General features: G+C 42.0%; 1 protein-coding gene across 1 annotated transcript in view; it reads left to right on the plus strand.

Annotated features, from left to right (window-relative positions):
* Positions 1-1229: 1229 nt before the first annotated feature.
* The window catches only part of LOC126355381 (probable glutamate receptor), a 71398-nt gene continuing 45177 nt past the window's right edge, over positions 1230-27450 (plus strand). The window contains exon 1 of the mRNA XM_050005675.1: positions 1230-1387. Coding sequence (XP_049861632.1) covers positions 1230-1387 — 158 coding nt within the window. The remainder of the gene's footprint in view (positions 1388-27450) is intronic.

The raw sequence follows: 27450 nt of genomic DNA on the forward strand, positions 1-27450 counted from the left end.
GTTGGTCGAGATCCAATGACTGTTAGGAGAATATGGAATCGGTGGGTTCAGGAGGGTAATACAACGCCGTGCTGGATCCCAACGGCCTCGTATTACTACCACTCGAGATGACAGGCATGTTATCCGCATGGCTGCAACGGATGGTGCAGCCACGTCTCCATCCCTGAGTCAACAGATGGGGACGTTTGCAAGACGACAACCATCTGCACGAACAGTTCGATGACGTTTACAGCGGCATGGACTATCAGCTAGGGGAACATGGCTGCGGTTACCCTTGACGCTGCATCACAGACAGGAGCGCCTTCGATGGTGTACTCAACAACGAACCTGGGTGCAGGAATGGCAAAACGTCATTTTTTCGAATGAATCCAGGTTCTGTTTACAGCATCATGATTTTCGCATCCGTGTTTGGCGACAACGCACATTGGAAGCGTGTATTCGTCATCGCCATACTGGCGCATCACCCGGCGTGATGGTACGGGGTGCCATTGGTTACACGTCTCGGTCACCTTTTGTTCGCATTGAAGGCAGTTTGAACAGTGGACGTTACATTTCAGATGTGTTACGACCCGTGGCTCTACCCTTCATTCGATCTCTGCGAAACCCTACATTTTAGCAGGATAATGCACGACCGCATGTTGCAGGTCCTGTACGGGCCTTTCTGGATAGAGAAAATGTTCGACTGCTGCCCTGGCCAGCACATTCTCCAGATCTCTCACCGATTGAAAAACGTCTGGTCAATGGTGGCCGAGAAACTGGCTCGTCACAATACGCCTGTCACTACTCTTGATGAACTGTGGTATCGTGTTGAAGCTGCATGGGCAGCTGTACCTGTACACGCCATCCGACCTATGTTTGACTCAATGCCCAGGCTTATCAAGGCCGTTATTATGGCGAGAGGTGGTTTTTCTGGGTATTGATTTCTCTGGATCTATGCACCCGAATTGCGTGGAAATGTTGTCACATGTCAGTTCTAGTATATTTGCCCAATGAATACCCGTTTATCATATGAATTTCTCTTGGTATAGCAATTTTAATGGCCAGCACTGTATGTAACCTAGAAAATTGCAGGCTTTTTGTCCATCAATGTAAAGTTTTTCATAGCAATAGTGTCGTTTTGTACCGCCAGATCTCGTGTTATGCCGGTCAGACGTTAGTATCCAGATGAGCGCCTGTGCAGACACGTGCTCCTGGCAGTCGCCTGGTGTGTTGTGGTGTGCAGGTCTGACATGGAGAGCGTGCAGGGTGACCAGTGCGGCTGCAGCGCCAGCTGTGAGCTGCTGCGGCGGCTGGAGGAGGGCAGTGTGGACGCGGCGCTGGGCGGCATCTCGCTGTCTCCCGAGAAGGCCGACGCCGCCACCCTCCTGCTGCCCGTGCTCACAGTCAAGTGCGTCACACAGTTGCGCCCCACAAAAATTACGGTTTGGTACTTTTCTTGGAAGACAGACTAGAGGCCGAAATACTAAATGTCTTTTTCCATAGCTGCTTCACACAGGAAGACTGCACTGTAGTTACTTCTCTAGATTGTCGCACAGATGACAACATGGTAGATATCGAAACAGACGACAGAGGGATAGAGAAACATTTAAAATCGCTCAAAAGAGGAAAGGCTGCTGGACCTGATGGGATACCAGTTCGATTTTACACAGAGTACGTGAAGGAACTTGTCCCCCTTCTTTCAGCGGTGTACCGTAGGTCTCTAGAAGAGCGTATCGTTCCAAAGGATTGGAAAAGGGCACAGGTCATCCCCGTTTTCAAGAAGGGACGTCGAACAGATGTGCAGAACTGCAGACCTATACCTCTAACGTCGATCAGTTGTAGAATTTTGGAACACGTATTATGTTCGAGTATAGTGAGACTAGAAATCTACTCTGTAGGAATCAGCATGGGTTTCGAAAAAGACGATCGTGTGAAACCCATATCGCGCTATTCGTCCACGAGACTCAGAGTGCCATAGACACGGGTTCACAGGTATATGCCGTGTTTCTTGACTTCCGCAAGGCGTTCGATACAGTTCCCCACAGTCGTTTAATGAACAAAGTAAGAGCATATGAACTACCAGACCAATTGTGTGACTGGATTGAAGAGTTCCTGGATAACAGAACGCAGCTTGTCATTCTCAATGGAGAGAAGTCTTCCGAGGTAAGAGTAATTCCAGGTGTGCCGCGGGGGAGTGTCGTAGGATCGTTGCTATTCACAATATACATAAATGACCTTGCGGATGACATCGGAAGATCACTGACGCTTTTTGCGGATGATGTTGTGGTATATCGAGAGGTTGTAACAATGGAAAATTGTACTGAAATGCAGGAGGATCTGCAGCGAATTGACGCATGGTGCATGGAATGGCAATTGAATCTCAATGTAGACACGTGTAATGAGCTGCGGATACATAGAAAGAAAGATCCCTTATCATTTAGCTTCAATATCGCAGGTCAGCAACTGGAAGCAGTTAATTCCATAAATTATCTGGGAGTACGCATTAGGAGTGATTTAAAATGGAATGATCATATAAAGTTGACCGTCGGTAAAGCAGATGCCAGACTGAGATTCATTGGAAGAATCCTAAGGAAATGCAATCCGAAAACAAAGGAAGTAGGTTACAGTACGCTTGTTCGCCCACTGCCTGAATACTGCTCACCGGTGTGGTATTCCTAACAGATAGGGTTGATAGAAGAGATAGAGAAGATCCAACGGAGAGCAGCGCGCTTTGTTACAGGATCATCTAGTAATCGCGAAAGCGTTACGGAGATGATAGATAAACTCCAGTGGAAGACTCTGCAGGAGCGACGCTCAGTAGCTCGGTACGGGCTTTTGTTGAAGTTTCGAGAACATACCTTCACCAGGGAATCAAGCAGTATATTGCTCTCTCCTACGTATATCTCGAGAAGAGACCACGAGGATAGAAGCAGAGAGATTAGAGCCCACACAGAGGCATACCGACAATCTTTCTTTCAACGAACAATGAGAGAGTGGAATAGAAGGGAGAACCGATAGAGGTACTCAAGGTACCTTCCGCCACACACCGCCAGGTGACTTGCGGAGTATGGATGTAGATGTAGATGTGGATTACATACACGACCAGTAGTATTGGTAGGGAAAGAAACATACACTCCGGTGACAAAGTCACTGGATAGCGATATGCATTTATACGAAGGGGTACCTCTTTCAAATTCTAAAGGTGGCAGGTGTAAAATAGAGGCAGCCAAAGGCTATTTACAATTTGTACAGAAACCAGATGGCAGTTATGAGTCGAGGGACATGAAAGGGAAGCAGTGGTTGGGAAGGGAGTGAGACAGGGTTGTAGCCTCTCCCCGATGTTATTCAATCTGTATATTGTGCAAGCAGTAAAGGAAACAAAACAAAAATTTGGAGTAGGAATTAAAATCCATGGTGAAGAAATAAAAACTGTGAGGTTTGCCTATAACATTGTAATTCTGTCAGAGACAGCAAAGGACTTGGAAGAGCAGTTGAACGGAATGGACAGTGTCTTGAAAGGAGGACGTAAAATGAACATCAACAAAAGCAAAACCAGGATAATGGAATGTAGTCGGATTAAGTCGGGTGATGCTGAGGGAATTAGATTAGGAAATGAGACACTTAAAGTAGTATAGGAGTTTTGCTATTTGGGGAGCAAAATAACTGATGATGGTCGTAGTAGAGAGGATATAAAATGTAGAATGGCAATGGCAAGGAAAGCGCTTCTGAAGAAGAGAAATTTGTTAACATCGAGTATAGATTTAAGTGTCACGAAGTCGTTTCTCGAAGTATTTGTATGGAGTGTAGCCATGTATGGAAGTGAAACATGGATGATAAATAGTTGAGAAAAGAAGAGAATAGAAGCTTTAGAAAGGTTGTACTACAGAAGAATACTGAAGATTAGATGGTTAGATCACCTAACTAATGAGGAGGTATTGAATAGAATTAGGGACAAGAGGAGTTTGAGCCACAACTTGACAAGAAGAAGGAACCGTTAGTAGGATATATTCTGAGGCATCAAGGAATCGCAAATTTAGCATTGGAGGACAGCGTGGAGGGTAAAATCGTAGAAGGAGATCAAGAGATGAATACACTAAACAGATTCAGAAGGATGTAGGTTGCAGCAAGTACTGGGAGATGAAGAAGCTTGCACAGGATAGGGTAGCATGGAGAGCTGCACCAAACCAGTCTCAGGGCTGAAGACCACAACAATAACAACCCAGAAAAACTAGAATTATTATTTATAAGCTATATATTTTCAACATCGCGACACAACGTGGCATTAACTCGACTAATGTCTGATGCAGGGCTGGAGGGAACTGACACCAGGAATCCTGCAGGGCTATCCATAAATCCGTAAGAGTACGAGGGGATGGAGATTCTTCTGAACAGCACGTTGCAAGGCATCCCAGATATGCTCATGATGTTCACGTCTGGAAAGTTTGGTAGCCAGCAGAAGTGTTTCAACTGAGAAGAGTGTTCCTGGAGCCACTCTGGAGCAATTCTGGGAGTGTGGGGTGTCCGTTAGAATGCACAATGGACATGTCTTTGTCAGAATTCGAAGAGTGCAGTGAACAGTTTGTCAGATGTTGAGGAACTATACTTATTCAAACGATCTAACTTCTCATCAGTTGTCAAGTTTTATGAACGAAGTTCGAGTCTGGTAAATACTGTCAAATAAATAAAAAATAAATAAATAAAGCATCCGAATTATCTTAATAGGGCGGAGATAGGTAGATATGATGTACATGTGTAGACAAACAAAACGATTACAGATTCAGACAAATTTGATGATTTTTTACGGAGAAAGAGCTTCGCAAATTGAACTAGTCAACAACACATTGGTTCACCTTTGGCTCTTATGCAAGCAGTCATTCGATTGGCAATAATTGGCAGAGTTTTTCGCTGTCTTCCTGAAGAATCTCATATCAAATTCTGGTCAATTGGCACGTCAGATCTTCAAAATCCTGAGCTGGTTGGAGGGCACTGCCCATTAGACTCCAAACTTTCTCACTTGCTGGAATTTACCAAGTCAGTCGGAATGCACAATGGACATGAATGGATGCAGGTGATCAGACAGGATGCTTACGCACGTGTCACCTGTCAGAGTCGTATCTAGACGTATTAGGGGACCCATTTCACTCCAACTGCACACGCCCCACACCCGTCCCCTGCTGACATTCAGGGTCCATGGATTCATGACGTTGTTCCATACCCATACACGTCCATCCGCTCGATACAATTTGAAACGAGATTCGTCCTTGCAGGCAACATGTTTTCAGACATCAACAGTCCAGTGACGGTGTTGACGAGCCCAGGTGAGGTGTAACGCTTTGTGTCGTGTAGTCATATCATACTTTCATGAGGGGGCCTTCGGCTCCGAAAGCCCATATCCATGATGTTTCGCTGAATGGTTTGCACGCTGACACTTGTTGATGGCCCAGCACTGAAAACTTCAGCAGTTTGCAGAAGGATTTGACTTTTGTCACGTTGAACGTTTCAGTTCAGTCGTCTTTGGGTCCGTTCTAATAGGATATTTTTCGGCCGCATCGATGCCAAAGATTTGATGTTTTACCTCATTCCTTAGAGTCACAGTAGACTTGCGAAATGGCCATACGGGAAGATCCCTACTTCATCCCTACCTCGCAGACAATGTGTCCTATGGCTTGTGCGCTGACTATAACACCATGTACAAACTCACTTAAATATTGATAACCTGCCACTGTAGCAGCAGTAACCATACACTTTTTGTCTTACATAGGAGGCGGGCCTAAGTGGCCGAGCGGTTCTAGGCGCTACAGTCTTGAGCCGCGCGACCGCTACGGTCGCAGGTTCGCATCCTGCCTCGGGCATGGATGTGTGTGATGTCCTTAGCTTAGTTAGGTTTAATTAGTTTTAAGTTCTAGAGGACTGATGAACTCAGCAGTTAAGTCCCATAGTGCTCAGAGCCATTTGAACCAGTTACATAGGCGTTGCAGACCGCAGCTCCATATTGTGCCTGTTTACATACCATTGTATTGGAATACGCATGCATATACCAGTTTCTTTGGCGCTTCAGTGTAATACATTCCACTGTTCGAAACATTTTTTGTAGTTATTTTCAGAAACGGCTGACAGCTCTTCCCTTTTTTTTCCTTGATTTCTTCAATGTTGTCAAATCGGTGTCCTGATAACACCATGACTGTTCACCAGTAATGACTTTTGACGGAAAATCTGGATTAGTTTCATGCTGTTTTTCAAAGCACGACATGTTTCAGCTCGACGTTCAGTTTGATTATCAGTCAGAAGCCGAAAATCAAACTTGGCAGGAACCCTATTCATTCCCGATCTTTCGTTAAAATACGCTGAACCGAGCACGAAGATAACCCACTAATCCCTGACAGACGATCAGTTGTCTGTCGACGGTCTGTGATCATAAGCTGTCGAATTTTTCAATATTTTCGTCGGCTGGGGCAGTTGACGGACGTCCAGATCGAGGTTTATCGTTAGTAGCTATGTCGCCATTTTTGAATCGAGCAAAACGCTCGTACACTTGAGTTTTTCCCATAGGGTCAGGTTGGTAAGATGTTTCAACGTTAAAGCAGTTTCAGCAGCACTTCTACCCAGTAGAAAACAAAATTCACACACCTGCACGTTGTTGTTGTTGTTGTTGTCTTCAGTCCTGAGACTGGTTTGATGCAGCTCTCCATGCTACTCTATCCTGTGCAAGCTGCTTCATCTCCCAGTACCTACTGCAACCTACATCCTTCTGAATCTGCTTAGTGTACTCATCTCTCGATCTCCCTCTACGATTTTTACCCTCCACGCTGCCCTCCAATCCTAAATTTGTGATCCCTTGGTGCCTCAAAACATGTCCTACCAACCGATCCCTTCTTCTAGTCAAGTTGTGCCACAAACTTCTCTTCTCCCCAATCCTATTCAATACCTCCTCATTAGTTACGTGATCTATCCACCTTATCTTCAGTATTCTTCTGTAGCACCACATTTCGAAAGCTTCTATTCTCTTCTTGTCCAAACTAGTTATCGTCCATGTTTCACTTCCATACATGGCTACACTCCAAACAAATACTTTCAGAAACGACTTCCTGATACATAAATCTATATTCGATGTTAACAAATTTCTCTTCTTCAGAAACGCTTTCCTTGCCATTGCCAGTCTACATTTTATATCCTCTCTACTTCGACCATCATCAGTTATTTTACTTCCTAAATAGCAAAACTCCTTTACTACTTTAAGTGTCTCATTTCCTAATCTAATTCCCTCAGCATCACCCGATTTAATTTGACTACATTCCATTATCCTCGTTTTGCTTTTGTTAATGTTCATCTTATATCCTCCTTTCAAGACACTGTCCATTCCGTTCAACTGCTCTTCCAAGGCCTTTGCCGTCTCTGACAGAATTACAATGTCATCGGCGAACCTCAAAGTTTTTACTTCGTCTCCATGAATTTTAATACCTACTCCAAATTTTTCTTTTGTTTCCTTTACTGCTTGCTCAATATACAGATTGAATAACATCGGGGAGAGGCTACAACCCTGTCTCACTCCTTTCCCAACCACTGCTTCCCTTTCATGCCCCTCGACTCTTATTACTGCCATCTGGTTTCTGTACAAATTATAAATAGCCTTTCGCTCCCTGTATTTTACCCCTGCCACGTTTAGAATTTGAAAAAGAGTATTCCAATCAACATTGTCAAAAGCTTTCTCTAAGTCTACAAATGCTAGAAACGTAGGTTTGCCTTTTCTTAATCTTTCTTCTAAGATAAGTCGTAAGGTCAGTATTGCCTCACGTGTTCCAACATTTCGATGGAATCCAAACTGATCCTCCCCGAGGTCTGCATCTACCAGTTTTTCCATTCGTCTGTAAAGAATTCGCGTTAGTATTTTGCAGCCGTGGCTTATTAAACTGATAGTTCGGTAATTTTCACATCTGTCAGCACCTGCTTTCTTTGGGATTGGAATTATTATATTCTTCTTGAAGTCTGAGGGTATTTCGCCTGTCTCATACATCTTGCTCACCAGCTGGTAGAGTTTTCTCAGGACTGGTTGTCCCAAGGCCGTCAGTAGTTCTAATGGAATGTTGTCTACTCCGGGGGCCTTGTTTCGACTCAGGTCTTTCAGTGCTCTGTCAAACTCTTCACGCAGTATCATATCTCCCATTTCGTCTTCATCTACATCCTCTTCTATTTCCATAATATTGTCCTCAAGTACATCGCCCTTGTATAAACCTTCTATATACTCCTTCCACCTTTCTGCCTTCCCTTCTTTGCTTAGAACTGGGCTGCCATCTGAGCTCTTGATATTCATACACGTGGTTCTCTTCTCTCCAAAGGTCTCTTTAATTTTCCTGTAGGCAGTATCTATCCTACCCCTAGTGAGATAAGCTTCTACATCCTTACATTTGTCCTCTAGCCATCCCTGTTTAGCCATTTTGCACTTCCTGTCGATCTCATTTTTGAGACGTTTGTATTCCTTTTTGCCTGCTTCATTTACTGCATTTTTATATTTTCTCCTTTCATCAATTAAATTCAATATTTCTTCTGTTACCCAAGGATTTCTAGCAGCCCTCGTCTTTGTACCTACTTTATCCTCTGCTGCCTTCACTACTACATCCCTCAGAGCTACCCATTCTTCTTCTACTGTATTTCTTTCCCCTATTCCTGTCAATTGTTCCCTTATGCTCTCTCTGAAACTCTGTACAACCTCTGGTTCTTTCAGTTTATCCAGGTCCCATCTCCTTAATTTCCCACATTTTTGCAGTTTCTTCAGTTTTAATCTACAGGTCATAACCAATAGATTGTGGTCAGAGTCCACATCTGCCCCTGGAAATGTGTTACAATTTAAAACCTGGTTCCTAAATCTGTGTCTTACCATTATATAATCTATGTGAAAACTTCTAGTATCTCCAGGATTCTTCCATATATACAAACTTCTTTTATGATTCTTGAACCAAGTGTTAGCTATGATTAAGTTATGCTCTGTGCAAAATTCTACTAGGCGGCTTCCTCTTTCATTTCTTAGCCCCAATCCATATTCACCTACTATGTTTCCTTCTCTCCCTTTTCCTACACTCGAATTCCAGTCACCCATTACTATTAAATTTTCGTCTCCCTTCACTATCTGAATAATTTCTTTTATTTCATCGTACATTTCTCTAATTTCTTCATCATCTGCAGAGCTAGTTGGCATATAAACTTGTACTACTGTAGTAGGTGTGGGCTTCGTATCTATCTTGGCCACAATAATGCGTTCCCTATGCTGTTTGTAGTAGCTTACCCGCATTCCTATTTTCCTATTCATTATTAAACCTACTCCTGCATTACCCCTATTTGATTTTGTGTTTATAACCCTGTAGTCACCTGACCAGAAGTCTTGTTCCTCCTGCCACCGAACTTCACTAATTCCCACTATATCTAACTTTAACCTATTCATTTCCCTTTTTAAATTTTCTAACCTACCTGCCCGATTAAGGGATCTGACATTCCACGCTCCGATCCGTAGAACGCCAGTTTTCTTTCTCCTGATAACGACATCCTCCTGAGTAGTCCCCGCCCGGAGATCCGAATGGGGGACTATTTTACCTCCGGAATATTTTACCCAAGAGGATGCCATCATCATTTAATCATACAGTAAAGCTGCATGTCCTCGGGAAAAATTACGGCTGTAGTTTCCCCTTGCTTTCAGCCGTTCGCAGTACCAGCACAGCAAGGCCGTTTTGGTTAATGTTGCAAGGCCAGATCAGTCAATCATCCAGACTGTTGCCCCTGCAACTACTGAAAAGGCTGCTGCCCCTCTTCAGGAACCACACGTTTGTCTGGCCTCTCAACAGATACCCCTCCGTTGTGGTTGCACCTACGGTACGGCCATCTGTATCGCTGAGGCACGCAAGCCTCCCCACCAACGGCAAGGTCCATGGTTCATGGGGGGAGGACCTGCACGTTGTTCACGTAAAATTTCCATCATTACAAAACGAAACAGGAAGAAAACAGCGCTAACAAAAGCAATCACAGCAAATGAAGAGAACAAGGCAGGTGACAACACAGGTGGCACTGAGCTAGCAATGAGGTGTGCTATACACGTCTAGTGGCAGAAATGCGTACTACACAAGCTCCGCCCGCGGCAATGTTACCCCTCGTACTTATGGCGGTAGTATCGTTTGCTCGAGTTATAAAAGAGCAGTGCATTCGCGGAGCTGTCATTTGTGCCCAGGTTTTTCATGTGGAAACGTTTCCGACGTTATTATGGATGCCGATTAGGAATTAACGGACTTTGAATTCGGAATGATAGTTGGTGATGGAACATTCCATTTCGAAGATCGTTAGGGGATTCAGTATTCCGAGGTCCACAGTGTTCAGAGTGTGCCGAGAATACCAAATTTCAGGCATTACCTCTCATACGGACAACACAGTGGGCGACTGCCTTCACTTAACGACCGAGAGCAGGGGCGTTTGCGTAGAGTTGTTACTGCTAACAAAGAAGCAACACTGCGTGACATAATCGCGGAAATCAGTATGGGATTTACTGACACCTGTCCATTGGGGCATTGTAGCAAAATTTTGGGTTAGTGTGATATGGTAGCAGACGACACACACGAGCGTCTTTGCTAACGTCACGACGTGGCCTGCAGCGCCTCTCCTGGGCTCGTGACCATATCTGTTGGACGCTAGACGACTGGAAAACCGTGGTCTTATTAACGAGTCCCGTTTTCAGCTGGTACGGCTCGAGTGTGGTACTTACCTCGCGAAGCCATGGACCCAAGTTGTCAACAAGGCATTGTGTAAGCTGATGGTGGCTCCATAATAGTGTCAGCTGTGTTTACACGGTATGGACTTAGTTCTCTGGTCCCAATGAACCGATCACAGACTGAGAATGCTTGTGTTCGGCTACTTGGAGATCATTTGTAGCCCTTCATGGGCTTCGTGTTCCTATATAACGATGGAATTTTTATGGATAACAATGCGCCATATCACCAAGCCAGATTTGTTCGGCGTTGGTTTGAAGAACTTTCTGGACAATTAGAGCGAATGAATTGGCCACCCAGATCACCCGATGTGAATCCCATCAAATATTTATGCGATGTAACCGAGAGGTCTGTGGTGCACAAATTACTGCCCCGGCAACAGCTATGCAATTACGGATGGTTATAGAGGAAGTGCGGCTCAGTATTTCTGCAGGGGCTTCTAATGGCTTACTGAGTCCATGCCACGTCGAGTTGCTGCATCTCGCCTGGCGGAAGATGGTCCAACACGATATCAGGAGGCATCCTGTGACTTTTGTCACCTCAGTGTATATTAAGGTGTAAGCTAGAAACTGGGAGCCGACGACTTCGTTTTGTATTTTTTTTTTTTTGTTTTGCACATAATTAGGACTGCACATCATTCAGTGTTGTTTAATTGTGTATCTTACATCCTTACAAAATATAAGTTACGATTTTTAAATAATTAAAATTTGATGATAACCTAATTTCTGCGCTTTTATGTACAAGTAACAAAGCAATAACTTTTAATTGCAAGTGCAGTTTACATGCGCGAAAATGAAAAACATATATAGTCATTGTTGTTATTTTGTACTCAATAGTACATTCTTCATCATGATCAGAGGCAAGGTTTTCCTGTAATTATTGATAAATTGCAAAAGTTGCTTATGAATAACAGAAACCTTGTTTTATATAAGTTCTACTAAATGGTTTGATTTCGATTTGATTTGATTTATTATTGGTCCTTTAGATCATACAATTTGTACAGCAATGCACATCATGATATAGGACAAGTCAATTTGAGAAATTATGTGAAGATGGTATATGATGAGAGATGACAGTAGTGGTACATAACTCACATAGCAGAATACATACAAGATATATAGACAAAATATAAAAAAGGTGGTGTCTGATGAGAGATGAAAGTGGTGCATACAGAATACATATAAGAAATACAGACAGAATAGGAGTAACAAACAATAATTAAATTATATTACTAAGTAGAAATATCTACCAGTGCATATACAGCTTATTACAAGTAATTAAAATATTGTAGTACATAGATCACATAGTAGAATACATATATGAGATACAGACAGAACATGAGTAACAAACAATAGTTAAATTATCTTATTAAGTAGAAATATCTACAAGTGAATAGACAGCTTATTAAAAGTAATTAAAATATTGTGGTACATAGTTCACATAGCAGAATACATAGGCCTATATGACATACAGACAGAATATAGATAAGATACAATAATTAAATTATCTTACTAAGTAGAAACATCTATAACTGAATAAACAGCTTATTGCAAGCAATTAAAATTTTGTTTCAAGAAATTCATGTACAGAATAGAAACAGTGATTTAGTAGCAATTCCTTTAATTTAGTTCTCATGATTTATGGGTTTTTGCTTGTTTTTATGTCTGTTGGGAGGTGGTTGTGTATTTTAATGCCCATACCTTTAAACCCATTCACATATAATTTTGTGTTGTGGGCTATAATTTATAACTGTGTTTTGTTTCTGGTGTCATGTGTGTGGCAGTCTGCATTTCTGTCGAGGGCATCCAAGTGCTGTACTGTAAAACAAGCTAGTTCCAATATGTAGAAGCATGGCAGTGGCAGGATTTTTAGCTGTTGAAGTAGTGGTTTACAGTGATCAGTTCTTTTTTTACATTTCATTATTCTTACTACTTGTTTTTGTAGCTTGAAAACTGTGAGAGAATCAGAACTCTTTCCCCAGAAGATTAGGCCATACCCCAAGACAGACTCAAACAGGGCATGGTACACCAGCTTCAAGGTCTCTAAACTGGCTGTGTCTTTTAATGATCGTAATAGATCGGAGGTTTTACTAAGCTTTTGTGACAATGCCTTAATATGTGGTTTCCAATTTAGTGTGTTACTGATGGTAAGTCCAAGAAATTTGGTGTCCTGCTTGTACGTAACGTCATCTTTGCCGATAACTATAACTGCATCGAAGGGGGTTAGATTTTGTCTAGTATGGAAGTTCATACTTACAGTTTTTTGAGTATTTATGAGTAGTCTATTTGCTTAAAACCACGATTGTAAATGACAAGTAGTTTCATTAACTGCATCTTGCAATGTGTCACTTCTACTGGTTATCAGGATATTTGTGTCGTCCGCATACAGAAAGGAGCTGGCATTTGGTAAGTGTTCTGGAAGACCATTTATGAACAATATGAAAAGAACAGGGTCAAGGACAGATCCCTGAGGGACACCATTTGTTGTATGTAGTATATCTGACCTGAATGCCTGAATGTCTCTGATTTTCTTATTTCTACATATTGCTTTCTTTGACTAAGGTAGCTATGGAACCAATTGTGGTCTACACCTCTAATCCCATAATTATGGAGATTCATAAGCAGCAGCTTGTTGTCGACCATGTCAAAGGCCTTGGACGGATCAAAAAATATACCGACAGCAAGTTGTCTATGGTCAACAAAACTTGAGCACTTTTCTAGAAATGCATACAGAGCATGTGTGGTGGACCTATTTTTCCAAAATCCATATTGGGAAGATGTGATTATGATGTTCGAATTTAGACACATTTCTAATCTAGTTAACATACAGTATTCAAATATTTTTGAGAAGGCAGATAGTATAGCAATTGGCCTATAGTTTGTCATGTGCGTTTTCTCTCCCTTCTTGTAGAGAGATATAATAATAGCAAATTTTAGCTGGTTTGGAAATGTTCCCTCTAGAAATGAGGTATTTATGGTATTTGACAGGGGTCCACTGATGTAAATTGAACACTTATAAAGTAAGAAGCAGGGTATCAGATCATGCCCTGCAGAATAAATCTTTTTGACTCTTTTTTTAATAATATCTTCAATTTCATATGGTGTAGTAGGAGATAGGAAAAAGGAGTTCAGAGGAGTATTATTTTTGAGACAAGAGTGTGCATTGTTTGGAGAGTTAGTCAGGAGATTTGTGGGAGGAGAGTGAACAGTATTTGAAGAGTTGGATAGGAGATTTGTGGAAATTTCTGAAAAATAGCCGTTCAAGTTATTGGCAATTTTATGTGCGTTTTCAATTCTTTTGTCCTTCTATATTTAGTGTGATTTTATCCTCTATCCTTAACTTTCTACCAGTCTGTTCATTTACTATACCCCAGATGTTCTTACATTTGTTGGAACAGCACCTAATTGTTTTATTATTATGAGCTTTTTTAGCCCATTTGATAACTCTCCTGTATGTGTTTTTCTAATTTTTATGGTATACTTTGAACTCTCTGGATTTGCCACCGTCCAGTTTGCTAAGAATGTGCAGCAGTCTCATCTTTTCTGATGAAGTTTTAATACCTTTTGTGAGCCAAGCATTCTTTTTTTGTTAGTGATAGTCTTTATTTTCTCTGGGAAATGGCAATTAAAGTAATATTCAATTATGTGCAGAAAATTGTCATATTTTTCATTTGTTGTTGAGGAAGTAAGTACACTTTGCCAGTCTTCTTTCTCTAAGCTAAGTACAAAGTTGTTTATGTTGCTATCACTATACCTTCTACATTTAATAACTGTTTCTCCTGGTGGGAGTACACTGAGTGGTGGATTAGAATATATTGTTAGAGCACTGTGATCTGAAAAACCAACAGCTATAATTTTTACAGTGCAATTAGTGTTAGTAGCAACCTGTTCAAGATAGTTGTTTAATCTCGTAGGACATATAACTTTCATATTTAAGTTGAATGACATCATTAAATTTACTAATTGGGACTTTCGAGCAGATTCTTCAAGGAAATCAATGTTGAGATCGCCACATATTATTATACTTTTTTTAAGTTGTTGTGACAAGCTTTTTCTAGTAATAGTGCAAAATTTCTGAGGAAGACTGAAACGTTACCAGTAGGTGATCTATATACACACATTATATACATATTTAGGTTGGCAAGTACTACCCCAGCTATTTCAATGTCTTTGTGATGAACTTTTGTTTTGCGGTTTTTTTATTTAACCCTTTAGTTCAGGAAATTGCGTTTTCTAGCGCTATTTGATAAATCGGTATTGTTTTCTTTATTTTTACTACAGCATCCCTCTGTTCCATGTCGCAAGTCAATAATTTTCGAATAAAACCTGAACTAAATATTGACAGTTTCAATTTTGCTGTAAATACTATTTGCTTTTAAGTAACAGACGGGAGAATAATTATGCAGAACAAAAATGTCCCGCAGGTCACCCGGCCCTTTATATATCCTCTCTCAGGTTATAGACAGCTCACCGTTTCCGTTTTTCAGGGGTATCTAGTAAGACACTGATCGCATACGGAAAGAAGGCGATCGTTGTTAGTGAATCCCGATAGGTATGAAACATACCCAACGTACAAGTAATGGAGGTACGAAATTGAATGACCAAAGCTACTAGGAAAACTGTAGTAGTCTATACTTATTTATTATAGTCTATGATAGTTTTACAGTTCAAGTCACACTGTATCTACTGGGTGATCAAAAAGTCAGCATAAATTTGAAAACTTCATAAACCACGGAATAATGTAGGTAGAGAGGTAAAAATTGACACACACAAGCTTCGAATAACACGGGGTTTTATTAGAACAAAAAAAAAAAAACAAGTTCACAAAATGTCCGACAGATGGCTCTGGACAGCAAAACATCAGTGACTGCACATGACAATCGTGTATAAGAGGAGCCTGGCCTCCCAGGTCCCCAGACCTCAGTCCGTGCGATTATTGGCTTTGGGGTTACCTGAAGTCGCAAGTGTATCGTGACCGACCGACATCTCTAGGGATGCTGAAGAACAACATCTGACGCCAACCTCGCCATAACACCGGACATCCTTTACAGTGCTGTTCACAACATTATTCCTTGACTACAGCTATTTTTGAGGAATAATGGTGGACATATTTAGCATTTCCTGTAAAGAACATCATCTTTGCTTTGTCTTACTTTGTTATGCTAATTTTTGCTATTCTGATCAGATGAAGCGCCATCTGTCGGACATTTTTTTAACTTTTGTATTTTTTTGGTTCTAATAAAACCCCATGTCATTCCAAGCACGTGTGTCAATTTGTACCTCTCTATCTACATTATTCCGTGATTTATTCAGTTTTCAAATTTATACTGACTTTTTGATCACCCAGTACATTTATTCACATAATCCATAAGCTACCATAAACTGTATCGCGGGGGGTAGATGAGACTGGAGCATATTTACCTGGATTTCTTGCCGATTTTTTTTTATTTTTTCGTTTGAGTTTGTCCTGTTTAAAATTGTTTAGTCTTATAACATGGTTATTAACTAAAGACCTTAATACCTTTAAAATTACACTAGATATTAACAAAAGGTTTTCAACATGTGATAAAATAGCTCATAAAGTTCCGTTTTCTCTTTCGTGCACATCAATGTGTGCCCCCTTAGTGCCACGGATAATATCTAGTCTGAATTCCATTTCGCTTAAAGTACGATTCAAGATCCACATAATGACATGTTAAAATGCATTGCGAATGCGTACCTTCAAGTCCTGTAGGTCTCTAATCTTGGTTCGATACACCAGAGCCTTTACAAAACTGCGCAGGAAGCAGTCTAGCGGTGTGAGGACAGGGGAGAACTTCAACGGTACTATAATGAAAATCTCGAAATAAGAAGATGCCACATTGCCCTTTTAAAAAAAAGGAAATAAGTCTTTAGAGCCAGTCTAACAGTAATGCTTCAACATAAGTTCGCGGGAGTCTAATACTCACTTATCAAGAATCATTGCAAGTTCATAAAATCAGTTCTACGCGACTTGAACAATCGTTCGAAGTTATTCACTTGCAAATTTGCATATATACATTCTCTGAGGCACTTTTAACTCACTAAATCACTTTTATGTGAAAACATATTCAATACACTCAACTGACGTGGTGGCTCTCCAAAAACTGGTTCAAGACGGTGTAACTAACTAGCTTCGGTGTTTCACGCCTGTCTGGTTAGAGTGCGTTTCTGATTGGTCGTTTAAGCGGCCAATGACTGACAAGCTTAATAAAATTCTAATTAAAAGAGCAGATTGTTCTTGAAGTAATTAAAGTAATTTATTTTGATGTGAGGCAGAGATTTATTTCAAACATCAAAATAATACAACTCATGCAGCATATGATATCTATATCTACGAGTACATCTATACACTGCAATGCAAGTGTGGAGTAGGGTACACGGAGTAACCTCCGTGTACCACTGTTACTTTGCCTTTTGCTGATCCAGTCGTGAATGATTCGTAGGAAGACCGATTGCTAGGAAGCCTCCGTATGGGCCGCAGTTTCTCTAATTTTACCTTCATAATCTTTTCGCGATATATACGTAGGAAGGAGAATTATATTGGTTGCCTTTCCTAGGAAAGTAGTCTCTCAGAACTTCAATAGTAAACCACACCATTATTCAGAGCGCTTCTCCTGCAGTGTTCGTCACTGGAGTTGGTTGAATATCTCTGTGATGCTTTCATGCTTACTACTACTTGAACCCGTAACGTAACGTTCTGCTCTTCTGTGACTCTTCTCTATTTCCTCTGTCAATTCTATCTGGTACGGATCCCATAGTGACCAGCAATATTCAAGTTTTAGTTTAAGATAATGTGTGATAACAGTTTGAATCTATTAAGGAATGTCACTCTCGCCTGGGTAAATTTTCTTCTGGATCTCAGTTTCAAACTGATTGATGCTTGTTGCTTTGAATGGTATGAATGTCCACTGTTACCTCTGTGAGTATATCTCTACTGGTGAGTTTTCGAGTCCTGACTACTGTATGTAATGAGTCTCCAGTTTCTGCATCACACATAGTAAGTTGTGTCCGCTAACAACTTACCTTCCATATTTCACAGACTCTTTGATAACAACCGACATATAGGAAACAGGGAAGGGTTCAATGTAAGCGGTGGAAGTAATTTTCAAAATACAGTTTTTTGATGTGACATATAATCGTTTAATTTCCGTAATGAAATGTTCATATTGGTGAAAATAGAAGTATAAACTAATGTGCCATATGGTCTAGGTTTGAACACATGAAATTATGTATACACAGGGTGGTAAAAAAACTATCTAATGTTTCAGGGTTGATAGTATGCATCAAAACAAGACAAATATTTCTTATAACCATGGGTCCTACAAACGTATATATTGTCATACGTCATATGATCACGTGTTCATAAGGGAAACTCTTGTGACTACATCCATGGTAATACATTAATTGTCCTTCTACAGATGACTACTCGATAATTAACGTTAATTACAGCCTCTGGCGTGGAACATTGCGAAGTAGGAAGGCATCATCGACATGTAGTTGCGGATATGAGCACCGTATTCGCAGGGGCGCTCCGTGTCATACCAGGGTCAACAGCGTACTGCGATACTGCCGTGCAGTATCGATGTAAACACCAGTTGGCTCACTGGTTTGCAGTGAACTGTTCCGTTTACGTTGCGCGACTGTACTGCAGTCTTGTTACACCTAGTTACGTTCGCGTACGTTTCTGATAACTCCGGGTGCGCACCATGATGGTTGACCTACTTGCAAGTCACGTTTAAAGTACATATTATTATAATGTTTGTAGTGCGGTTTTTCTCTCTTTGCCGGCCGGTGTGGCCGAGCGGTTCTAGGCGCTTCAGTCTGGGGCCGCGCGACGCTACGGTCGCAGGTTCCAATCCTGCCTCGGACATGGATGTGTGTGATGTTCTTAGGTTAGTTACGTTTAAGTAGTTCTAAGTTCTAGGGGACTGATGACCTCAGAAGTTAAGTCCCATGGTGTTCAGAGCCATTTGAACCTTTTTTTTTCTCTTGCAGATACTCTGACACAACCTACCAATGGAGGCCTTTTATTCCGCAAGGGAAATGACAGACATGATTTACTGCTATGGTTTAGCAGATGGGGTCAATTTGAGAGCCCATAATCTGTACACTGAACGATTTCCGGCAAGCAGGGTACCATCTGTTAAGCTGTTCAGCGTCTTGGGGAAACAGGCTCCGTAGCACCCAACAAAGTAGACAGTGGAAGGCCTCGTTCAGTTTCTACCCCTGAAGTGGAGGAGCACTTTCTAGGTTAGTGGAAGACAATACTGGAACCAGTTTGTGATGAATAGCACCAGCTGAAGATGTTAGTCATCCTCTGGTCTGGGTGGTACTTCAATTGTTGTATCTGTACCATGTTCAGTGCGTCCAGGCCCTTAGGGTGAAAGGCCATCCTGTCACAGTGCAGTTGTGCCAGTGGTTCTTGCGGCAGCGTGGTGCAGATCGACAATTTGTCTCCAAGATTTTGTTTATTGATGAAGCAGGGTTTACATGAGAAGGCGTTGTCAATTTCTGTAATCAATATGTGAGGTCCGATAAAAATCCCCGTGCAGTTCAAGAAACAAGCCATCAGGATCGCTTTTCAATCTATGGATGGGAAGGCGTTCTTGGCGGTAGATTACTAGGGCCATACGTGCAACTGCAGAGATTAACTGGGGCCATTTATCAGTGTTTTCTGAAGAACGTACTGCCCATCTTGCTGGAGGATCTGCCATGCCAGGACAGACTGCAGATGTAGCTCATCCTTGACGGCGCACCAGCACATTTTCTCTACATTGTGCGTCGGCACCTGACGAGGATATTTGGAAACCGGTGGATTGGCCGGGGAGGTCCCATACCGTGGCCTTCTCGTTACCCGGACCTAATCCAGCAGAGCTCTGGTTATGAGGGTACATGAAGCAGTTGGTCTATGCTATTCCAATAAACTATGCGTAACAATTACACAACAGTGTTTTCCGTACACCTAAGGACATTCAGAACCAACCAGGTAGATTTCAAAGGGGACGATATTTCTTACACCGAAGGGCAGAGGCATGAATTAAGAAGAATGGACATTATGTTGAGCACCTCCTCTGAGCAAGTGGACATATATCAGAATGTATGCTTTGTAGGACCCATTGTTACAAGACTTTTTTTCTTGTTTTGATGCGTACAGTTATCCCCTGAAATACTGGATAGTTTTTTAATACCCTATACATCTAGTTTTTACTAATTTTCTGTGATCATTTTAAGCATTTTTTTCCGCAGACCTAACGTAGAAAACGATCAGACTGTAAAGGAAGAGTTGGGATAGAAGACTGTAGATCTTTCATAGCTAAAGAATCAATGAACTGCAGATATATATAAAACCGCACAGTTTAGACGGTAGAGCAGTTTTCTGTAATATGAAGTTCCGGTTGAAGAACAACTGAATGGAAAAGGCTGCGTCGGACTACAAATCCGACAAAACAAGAACGAATTCCCAATTCTGGAACTGAGGTCCGCGTTGACTGCTTCCGCCATGTAGCAGCGCTCCTGAATCACTACTGGAGTGTTGGTTAATCTTCGTGTTTTACCGTCCTTGTTAACACATGTCGATAAAACAGATATCGCACTAGACTAATTTGTGATCGCTGTATCGAATGAACACTTAAAATTTCGCTTTAAAAATAATTTTATTTGGAAGGGAAAACAAACTGACACTTTTCGTCGACACCGAGCGATGCGTGGAGGACATAATGAGCAGTATTTACTAGGGATGACTGCAAAAACGAGACCTAACTATATGCCGAAACACCGAAGAAAATGCACCCGGCCACTCTTAACTGAGACGCCCGATATGTTGCAAACAGCAAGGCCCTGTAGAACTCTTTCGGGATAAACCCGAACTACTTTCTCCATTTCAAGTATGGCGATGCTGAGTTCTGTTCGCTAGGAATTATTCATTGCATTGTATAATTGATCCAGCACTCCGTAAGTTGGTATTTTGTTCAATAGCGAATCGCGCCGTCGAGGAGTGAAGGAATATGGCATCAACTTCTGAATCTCATGGGCGAAAAGACAGAGCTGTATTTCACAAGTTCGCTTTCTGCGTAATCCTCGTTGATTCCTACAGAGAAAGTTGTAGCTGTCAAAACGTCATAACAAACAATTAACCGAGTCCTTATTGAAACAATTCGTTATGAGGTCCTTCTTAGGGTTTTATATTTTTTGCTTATTTCAAGTCTTTGAAAACGTACCTCATCATATTTTCGAGAATTCATCTTTTGAATATTGGATTTCAGCCACTGGAATAAGTCCATATTCGCAGTTATAATCGAAAGTACTTTTCCCTGGAAGCACCTACGCTGTTCTCATATATGAGATGTAAAATTCGTTCTTGGTTATCATTCCACTGTCAGTAACAACAAACGGCTTTCGCTGCGGACATTACTCTTTTGTGTACGTAGATTAAAATCCATTCTCCCGCACGTGACGTGGCCGTGTTTTCCCGACAATCAGTGTCCTCACCAGCCCGCCTAAATACCGTTGTCGCCCGGAAATGTTTAGTTTGCACAGATGTTCTCTTAAAGGGCAGCTGTCTAAACAGTGCCGGGGACTCCAACTGCAAAGCACACTGACCAAACCAAAGAAAATACAACAAAAATATCACTGTCCTAATGAAGAAGTTCTGCAAAGCATTACGCTCCACCTCCCACTTACTGTATGACGTCGATGTTGACTGTCATTAGTCTTCCGTTTCAGACTTTACATTCTCCTCCTCCACTTGTAACATCAGTCTGTCTATCTGTCTTTCTTTCCCTCTACCTCTGTACTGTGTGTGAAACACAGAGAGACTCTTGAGTAAATTGAAGCGAGGTATGAATTTGTTGTCGTGTGCTTCTGAATTTTAAGATTTTTCATCTCGTATCAGCCTGTGAGGGCTTAGATATAGTTTCTGTAATTTAATAGGAAAAATACTCTAGCAGATCCATGTTACTACAGGTATCGAACTGACGCCCTTTAACTTCCGCTGTATTGTGTCTTTTTCTTAATTTGCTGACAACTTGGTTCAGTTTATATTTCATACAATATTCTAAGACTTCTTCCTCTCCTCTCTTCCACACAATCTTTCCTTGGAAAATTCTCCCATGTAAATAATTTCTTCGTAATTTATACTGAAGGGCCGCAGCATTATGACCATCTGCTTAACGGGGGTAGGACGTCAAACGGGCCGACTTGGAGCAGGAGAGGCACCGCGGGACATTTTAATTTCCACTGGCTATACTTTTACAAATAAATTCATACAACTTTGTCAGCATGACCAGGAAGGATTCAGGATTCCATTCATAGCCGTGGAAGTTCAAAATTATAACAAAATAATTTACGTTAGATGGGAAATTTTCATCATTTTTTCACTTACTATTGGCTGCATTTGTTCCTACAGGTACACTTTTCTTCATACGTAAGAGAGATTATTCGATGAATTTTGCATAGCATACAAACCATACTTACTGGTGTATGAAACTCTAGAATTTTCAAAATCTATTAAAAACTGTGGTAAAAATTGCGATGATTAACTACAAAATTTGAATTTTTTCTAAACATGAAATTTAAAATCCCATAATTTTTTTCATAAATTAAATAAATTATCTGAATGCGGCGGAGATCGGTAGATATGATGTACATGTGTAGACAAACAAAACGATTACAAGTTCAGAAAAATTCGATGATTTATTGCGGAGAAAGAGCTTCGCAAATTGATCAAGACAACAACGCATTGGTCCACCTTTGGCTCTTATCCAAGTAGTCATTCGATTGGCAATAATTGGCAGAGTTTTTCGCTGTCCTCCTCAGAAATATCGTGTCAAATTCTGGTCAATTGGAGCGTTAGATCGTCAAAATCCGGAGGTGGTTGGAGGGCACTGCCCATAACACTTCAAACTTTCTCAGTTGCTGGAATTTCCCAAGTTCGTCGGAATGCACAATGGACGCGAGTGGATGCAGGTGATTAGACAGGACGGTTACGTACGTGTCCCCTGCCTAGACTTAGAGCTATTTAAACCTGACTAACCTGCGACCGTAGCAGCAGCGCGGTTCCGGACTGAAGCGCCTAGAAACGCTGGGCTACAACGGCTGGCGCAGAGTAACTACCACAACCACTAGGAACAGAGAACTGTAAACTACAGGTGTGTATAGTGAAGACGCAGATCTTCGAAGATGATTGCTGTCCATTCCGATAAGCTCGGGACCTTCACGTTTTTACATAATTTGCGCAAGTATTATTCGCCACAGTGTAGCGGAGCGGGATATCTGCGCGCTGCGGCGGTTAAATTTAATGGGTAATCAAATGAAAACCGAACACACGCCATAATACACAGCCCTCGAGGAAGTTGACCAGCTGCGTTTCGATACTGTCACTGCTGTGATAATGTAACAGCACAGTGCCACGTCACAGGTGCACGCAGTTGTCGGGCTATGATGTTGACTGCTGGCGATCTAGTCTAGTGCATCCGTCCACTGGTCATAGTGTCGTACAGCTAGCGCCCAAGACTCGACTACCCTTCACACAGCTGTGTAGCAGACGTGGTCTGCATTCCTCGCCCTCTCGCTACACAGATTCCGGCGATCACATGGAAACAAGCTCCTAGCGCGTGGAACTGCAATCGGACGAAGGCTGCGCTTCAGCGATTTGGTTGGGAGACACTGCAGCATCCTCTGTACAGCACGGATCCTTCACCGCGTCATTTTTGCATCTTTATCGCTCTGAAGAAAGACGTGTTTGGCCGTCGGTTGCAGTTGAACGGAGTGGATGCGGTTGTGGATCCGTCAAAGGTCGAAGGCCTTCTACGAAACAGGAATTGGCTTGTCTCCCAGTGCGATAAACGTCTGAACGCGTCAAGTGATCACTTTCGGATGGAACCATTCCATGACCCCGTTGTGGCGGGTGTTCGGATTTCACTTGATTGCCCCTTATAGCGTAGGCCGACTTCCGTATCCAGGCGTATCCAGGTCGGTGCAATGCGGATGTTGACATGAATGGGCAAAGTAATACTGGTAGAGTTTGTACCCTTAGCCACACACTGAACAGTGGCTTGAGGAATAGGAATGTTGGTGTAAATGGCAGGGAGATGGGAGCACTGGACACAAAAGAAACTGAGATAATGTTTGGGTAGTGAGGCAACAGCTGGTCTAAAGTCGCTACAGGAGTACCATGGCACATATCCTGGGCGCAAATGCTCATTGGAGACAAAGATATGTTCAGGACTGCTTCAGGGGAGTGTAACACACACAAACGATCTGTCGAACAGGGTGAGCAGTAATCTGTGACTGTTCCTGATGACGCTGTAGTGCACAGGAAAGTGTCAACGTTGAGTGTCTGTAGCAGGACACTCGATGTCTTGGACATGATTTCTAACCAGCGGAAAAATGCTCCAAAAGAAAGGCGAATATGCTCCTTTTTTTTTAAAAAAAAAAAAAAAAAAGACTGATTGGAAAGTGGGGTATCAGCTGCCTCACTCTAAATTCTTCTTCAGCAGCTTTAAAATTTTTCCCAAAGATTCTGGCACGCGCACATATTCGCACCCTCTTTAACACGCACCCCTCACACCCACAAGCTCCCGTCACTATAAACCGCTCATACCATCGATGTGAGTCGCTCATACCCACCCGCTTCCCCTCGCCCATTCTCATTAACTCATGCAGCCCAACTCATTGTCAGTATCTCTTTATGTTTCCTGTCTCACAGCCACAGGCCTCTTTGTTCTGTTCTGCTACTACTGTCTACTCTGTCACCATCTCCCTCTAGATATCTCTTACTGCTACCAACTCATTCATCCCTTCCCACCGTTGCTGCTTTTCTCACAATCACTATCTCTTTCTTCCTCATTGTCCATGTCATAGACTTTCTCTAATTATCACTGGTTCTTACCCACTTCCACTTTCTTCTACTCTTCATTCCTTCCATCTGGCACTGACATCTTCACCCTTTTCCTAGCATTGTTCTCTGAGAGTCAAATATTATATTCCTCTGCCACTGTCTCCCTCTCTTTCTCTCACACTGCTATTGTCCTCTTCGCACTTTCTATAACATACCCACATCTACTATCTTCCACCTTCTCGCCACTGCCACTGTCTTGTTCTCTCCAAGCATAAAACAGCGCGAATACGTTCGTATGACAAAATTTTTGGGAAAACCTTTAAAGGCGCTGAGAAAGGTAGAATGAGGCATCTGGCGCCCCACCCTTCAATCAGCGTATATTTTAAATAGGAGTGTATTCGCCTTTATTGGGCTCCGATAGCAGCATTTCTGCGCTGGCTCTCGTATTTCCTCGCTACAGCAGGGCATATCACTCACGTTAAAAGAACAGCACAGATAAGTAAAAAAAATTTTAAGTTTACTTATGTGAAATTGAAATAACATAATACTAATTTTACACCTCAGATCGGTTTTTATGTGCACAAAAATTTTCCACGTGCTTCATAACATGGGGTTCCCAGAAGCCATGTTGCGATAACGGAGACACTTTACAACACATTTCTCTGTGTTACGTCACTTTATAAGCTACGTTTCCACCTCACATCGGACTTTACGTGTACAAGTAGGGCTCCTTTGAACCTCAGCATCTCGGAAACGATAGAAGTATCAAGAACATTTCCAACGTTGTTCGAGATCGGGAGATTAGCAACAGATCGTCAAAATTTTAGCTAATTGCTGTGGATAGCCGTCTTGGAATCCGCGGCTCGGTTCTCGTAGCCAAAAACCATGTTTCTGATACAGGATCTAAAATTCATTTAATGAAAATTCATTTTAAATGATGGAAATCGGATTTTTTATGCGAAAACGTTATCACCTGTCATAAAATCATATTATTCTATTTGGGTACCCATGCAAGTCAAGCGAACTACACGTACACCAAGTTTCTTTGCAGACTGCTTCTTTCACACCGTATGAGATAGTCTTTAACATTAAAATGTTTATATTTTGGCACGAATTCTGTTTTACAGCATTTGTCGTAATAGAATATGAACTCAGCCTTAACTTGCGTACAAAGATAGGCTTTATTTGACACTGCATTGCCATAGGACAGTTTCCAAGTCACGACAGTCCTTAAATTTAAAACATTAATCATTTTAGCATGAATTCTGTTTTACAGCATTTGTCTTAATAGAATATGAACTCAACGTTAACTTACGTACCAAGGTTCGCTTTATTTGGCACTACATTGGCACGGAACAAATTCCAAGTTATAAGGAACACATTACAAACTTTTCTATCCTTAAGAGTACGAGACACACAGATTTGACTTTAAACACACAGATTTTCGCGAGAAATTGTGTACACCGCCGATAGTGGGCGAAATTCCATCTAAGACAAGTTCAGATAGTCAATTTCTCTCTTTCGAAGTTAGCTCCACTCGCATAGTACTACAACTGCCAAACTGAACTCTGTAGCCCCTATTCAACACACACTTTTAAGAGTAATTACAATTCACTAGAAATATGTTTTAAAACTATAATATTTTGATAAGACTTGGAGTTGGCTCTATCCAGTGTTGAAATTATTGACGTACACCTTTTGAACGTAAGCCTCCGTTCTTCTTTAGAAAGTAGTTCTTAAAAAATGTTTCTATTCTAGGTCTGCCTTATGCGTCATGCAGACAGTACAAATGACGCAATTTTGGCCAGTCATTTCTGGTCAGGCTATGTGTCACGCACGCAACTGGTTCCACTGTGTGAATTTGTAACGTTCCGCCGATACGGTGTGCGCTTTACCTTATACGTCAATGAGTACCCACAGCGATCGTACTCCAGTGGACATTATGCTTCATAATATACACTACTGGCCATTAAAATTGCTACACCAAGAAGAAATACAGATGATAAACGGGTATTCATTGGACAAATATTTATACTAGAACTGACATGTGATTACATTGTCAAGCAATTTGGGTGCATAGATCCTGAGAAATCAGTACCCAGAACAACCACCTCTGGCCGTAATAACGGCCGTGATATGCCTGAGCATTGAGTCAAACAGAGCTTGGATGGCGTGTACAGGTACAGCTGCCCATGCAGCTCCAACACGATACCACAGTTCATCAAGAGAAGTGACTGGCGTATTGTGACGAGCCAGTTGCTCGGCCACCATTGAACAGACGTTTTCAGTTGGTGAGAGATCTGGAGAATGTGCTGGCCAGGGCAGCAGTCGAACATTTTCTGTATCCAGAAAGCCCTGTACAGGAGCTGAAACATCCGGTCGTGCATTATCCTGCTGAAATGTAGGGTCTCTCAGCGATCGAATGAAGGGTAGAGCCACGGGTCGTAACACATCTGAAATGTAACGTCAACTGTTCAAAGTGCCGTCAGTGCGAACAAGACGAGACGTGTAACCAATGGCACCCCATACCATCACGCCGGGTGATACGCCAGTATGGCGATGACGAATACACGCTTACAATGTGCGTTCACCGCGATGTCGCCAAACACGTACGCGACCATCATGGTGCTGCAAACAGAACCTGGATTCATCCGAAAAAATGACGTTTTGCCATTCGTACAACCAGGTTCGGCGTTTAGTACACCATCGCAGACGCCCCTGTCTGTGACGCAGCGTCAAGGGTAACCGCAGCCATGGTCTCCGAGCTGATAGTCCATCCTGCTGCAAACGTCGTCGAACTGTTCGTGCAGATGGTTGTTGTCTTGCAAACGTCCCCATCTGTTGACTCAGGGATCGAGACGTGGCTGCACGA

Source organism: Schistocerca gregaria, chromosome 3 (genome assembly GCF_023897955.1).
Source record: "Schistocerca gregaria isolate iqSchGreg1 chromosome 3, iqSchGreg1.2, whole genome shotgun sequence".
Lineage (NCBI taxonomy): Eukaryota > Metazoa > Arthropoda > Insecta > Orthoptera > Acrididae > Schistocerca > Schistocerca gregaria.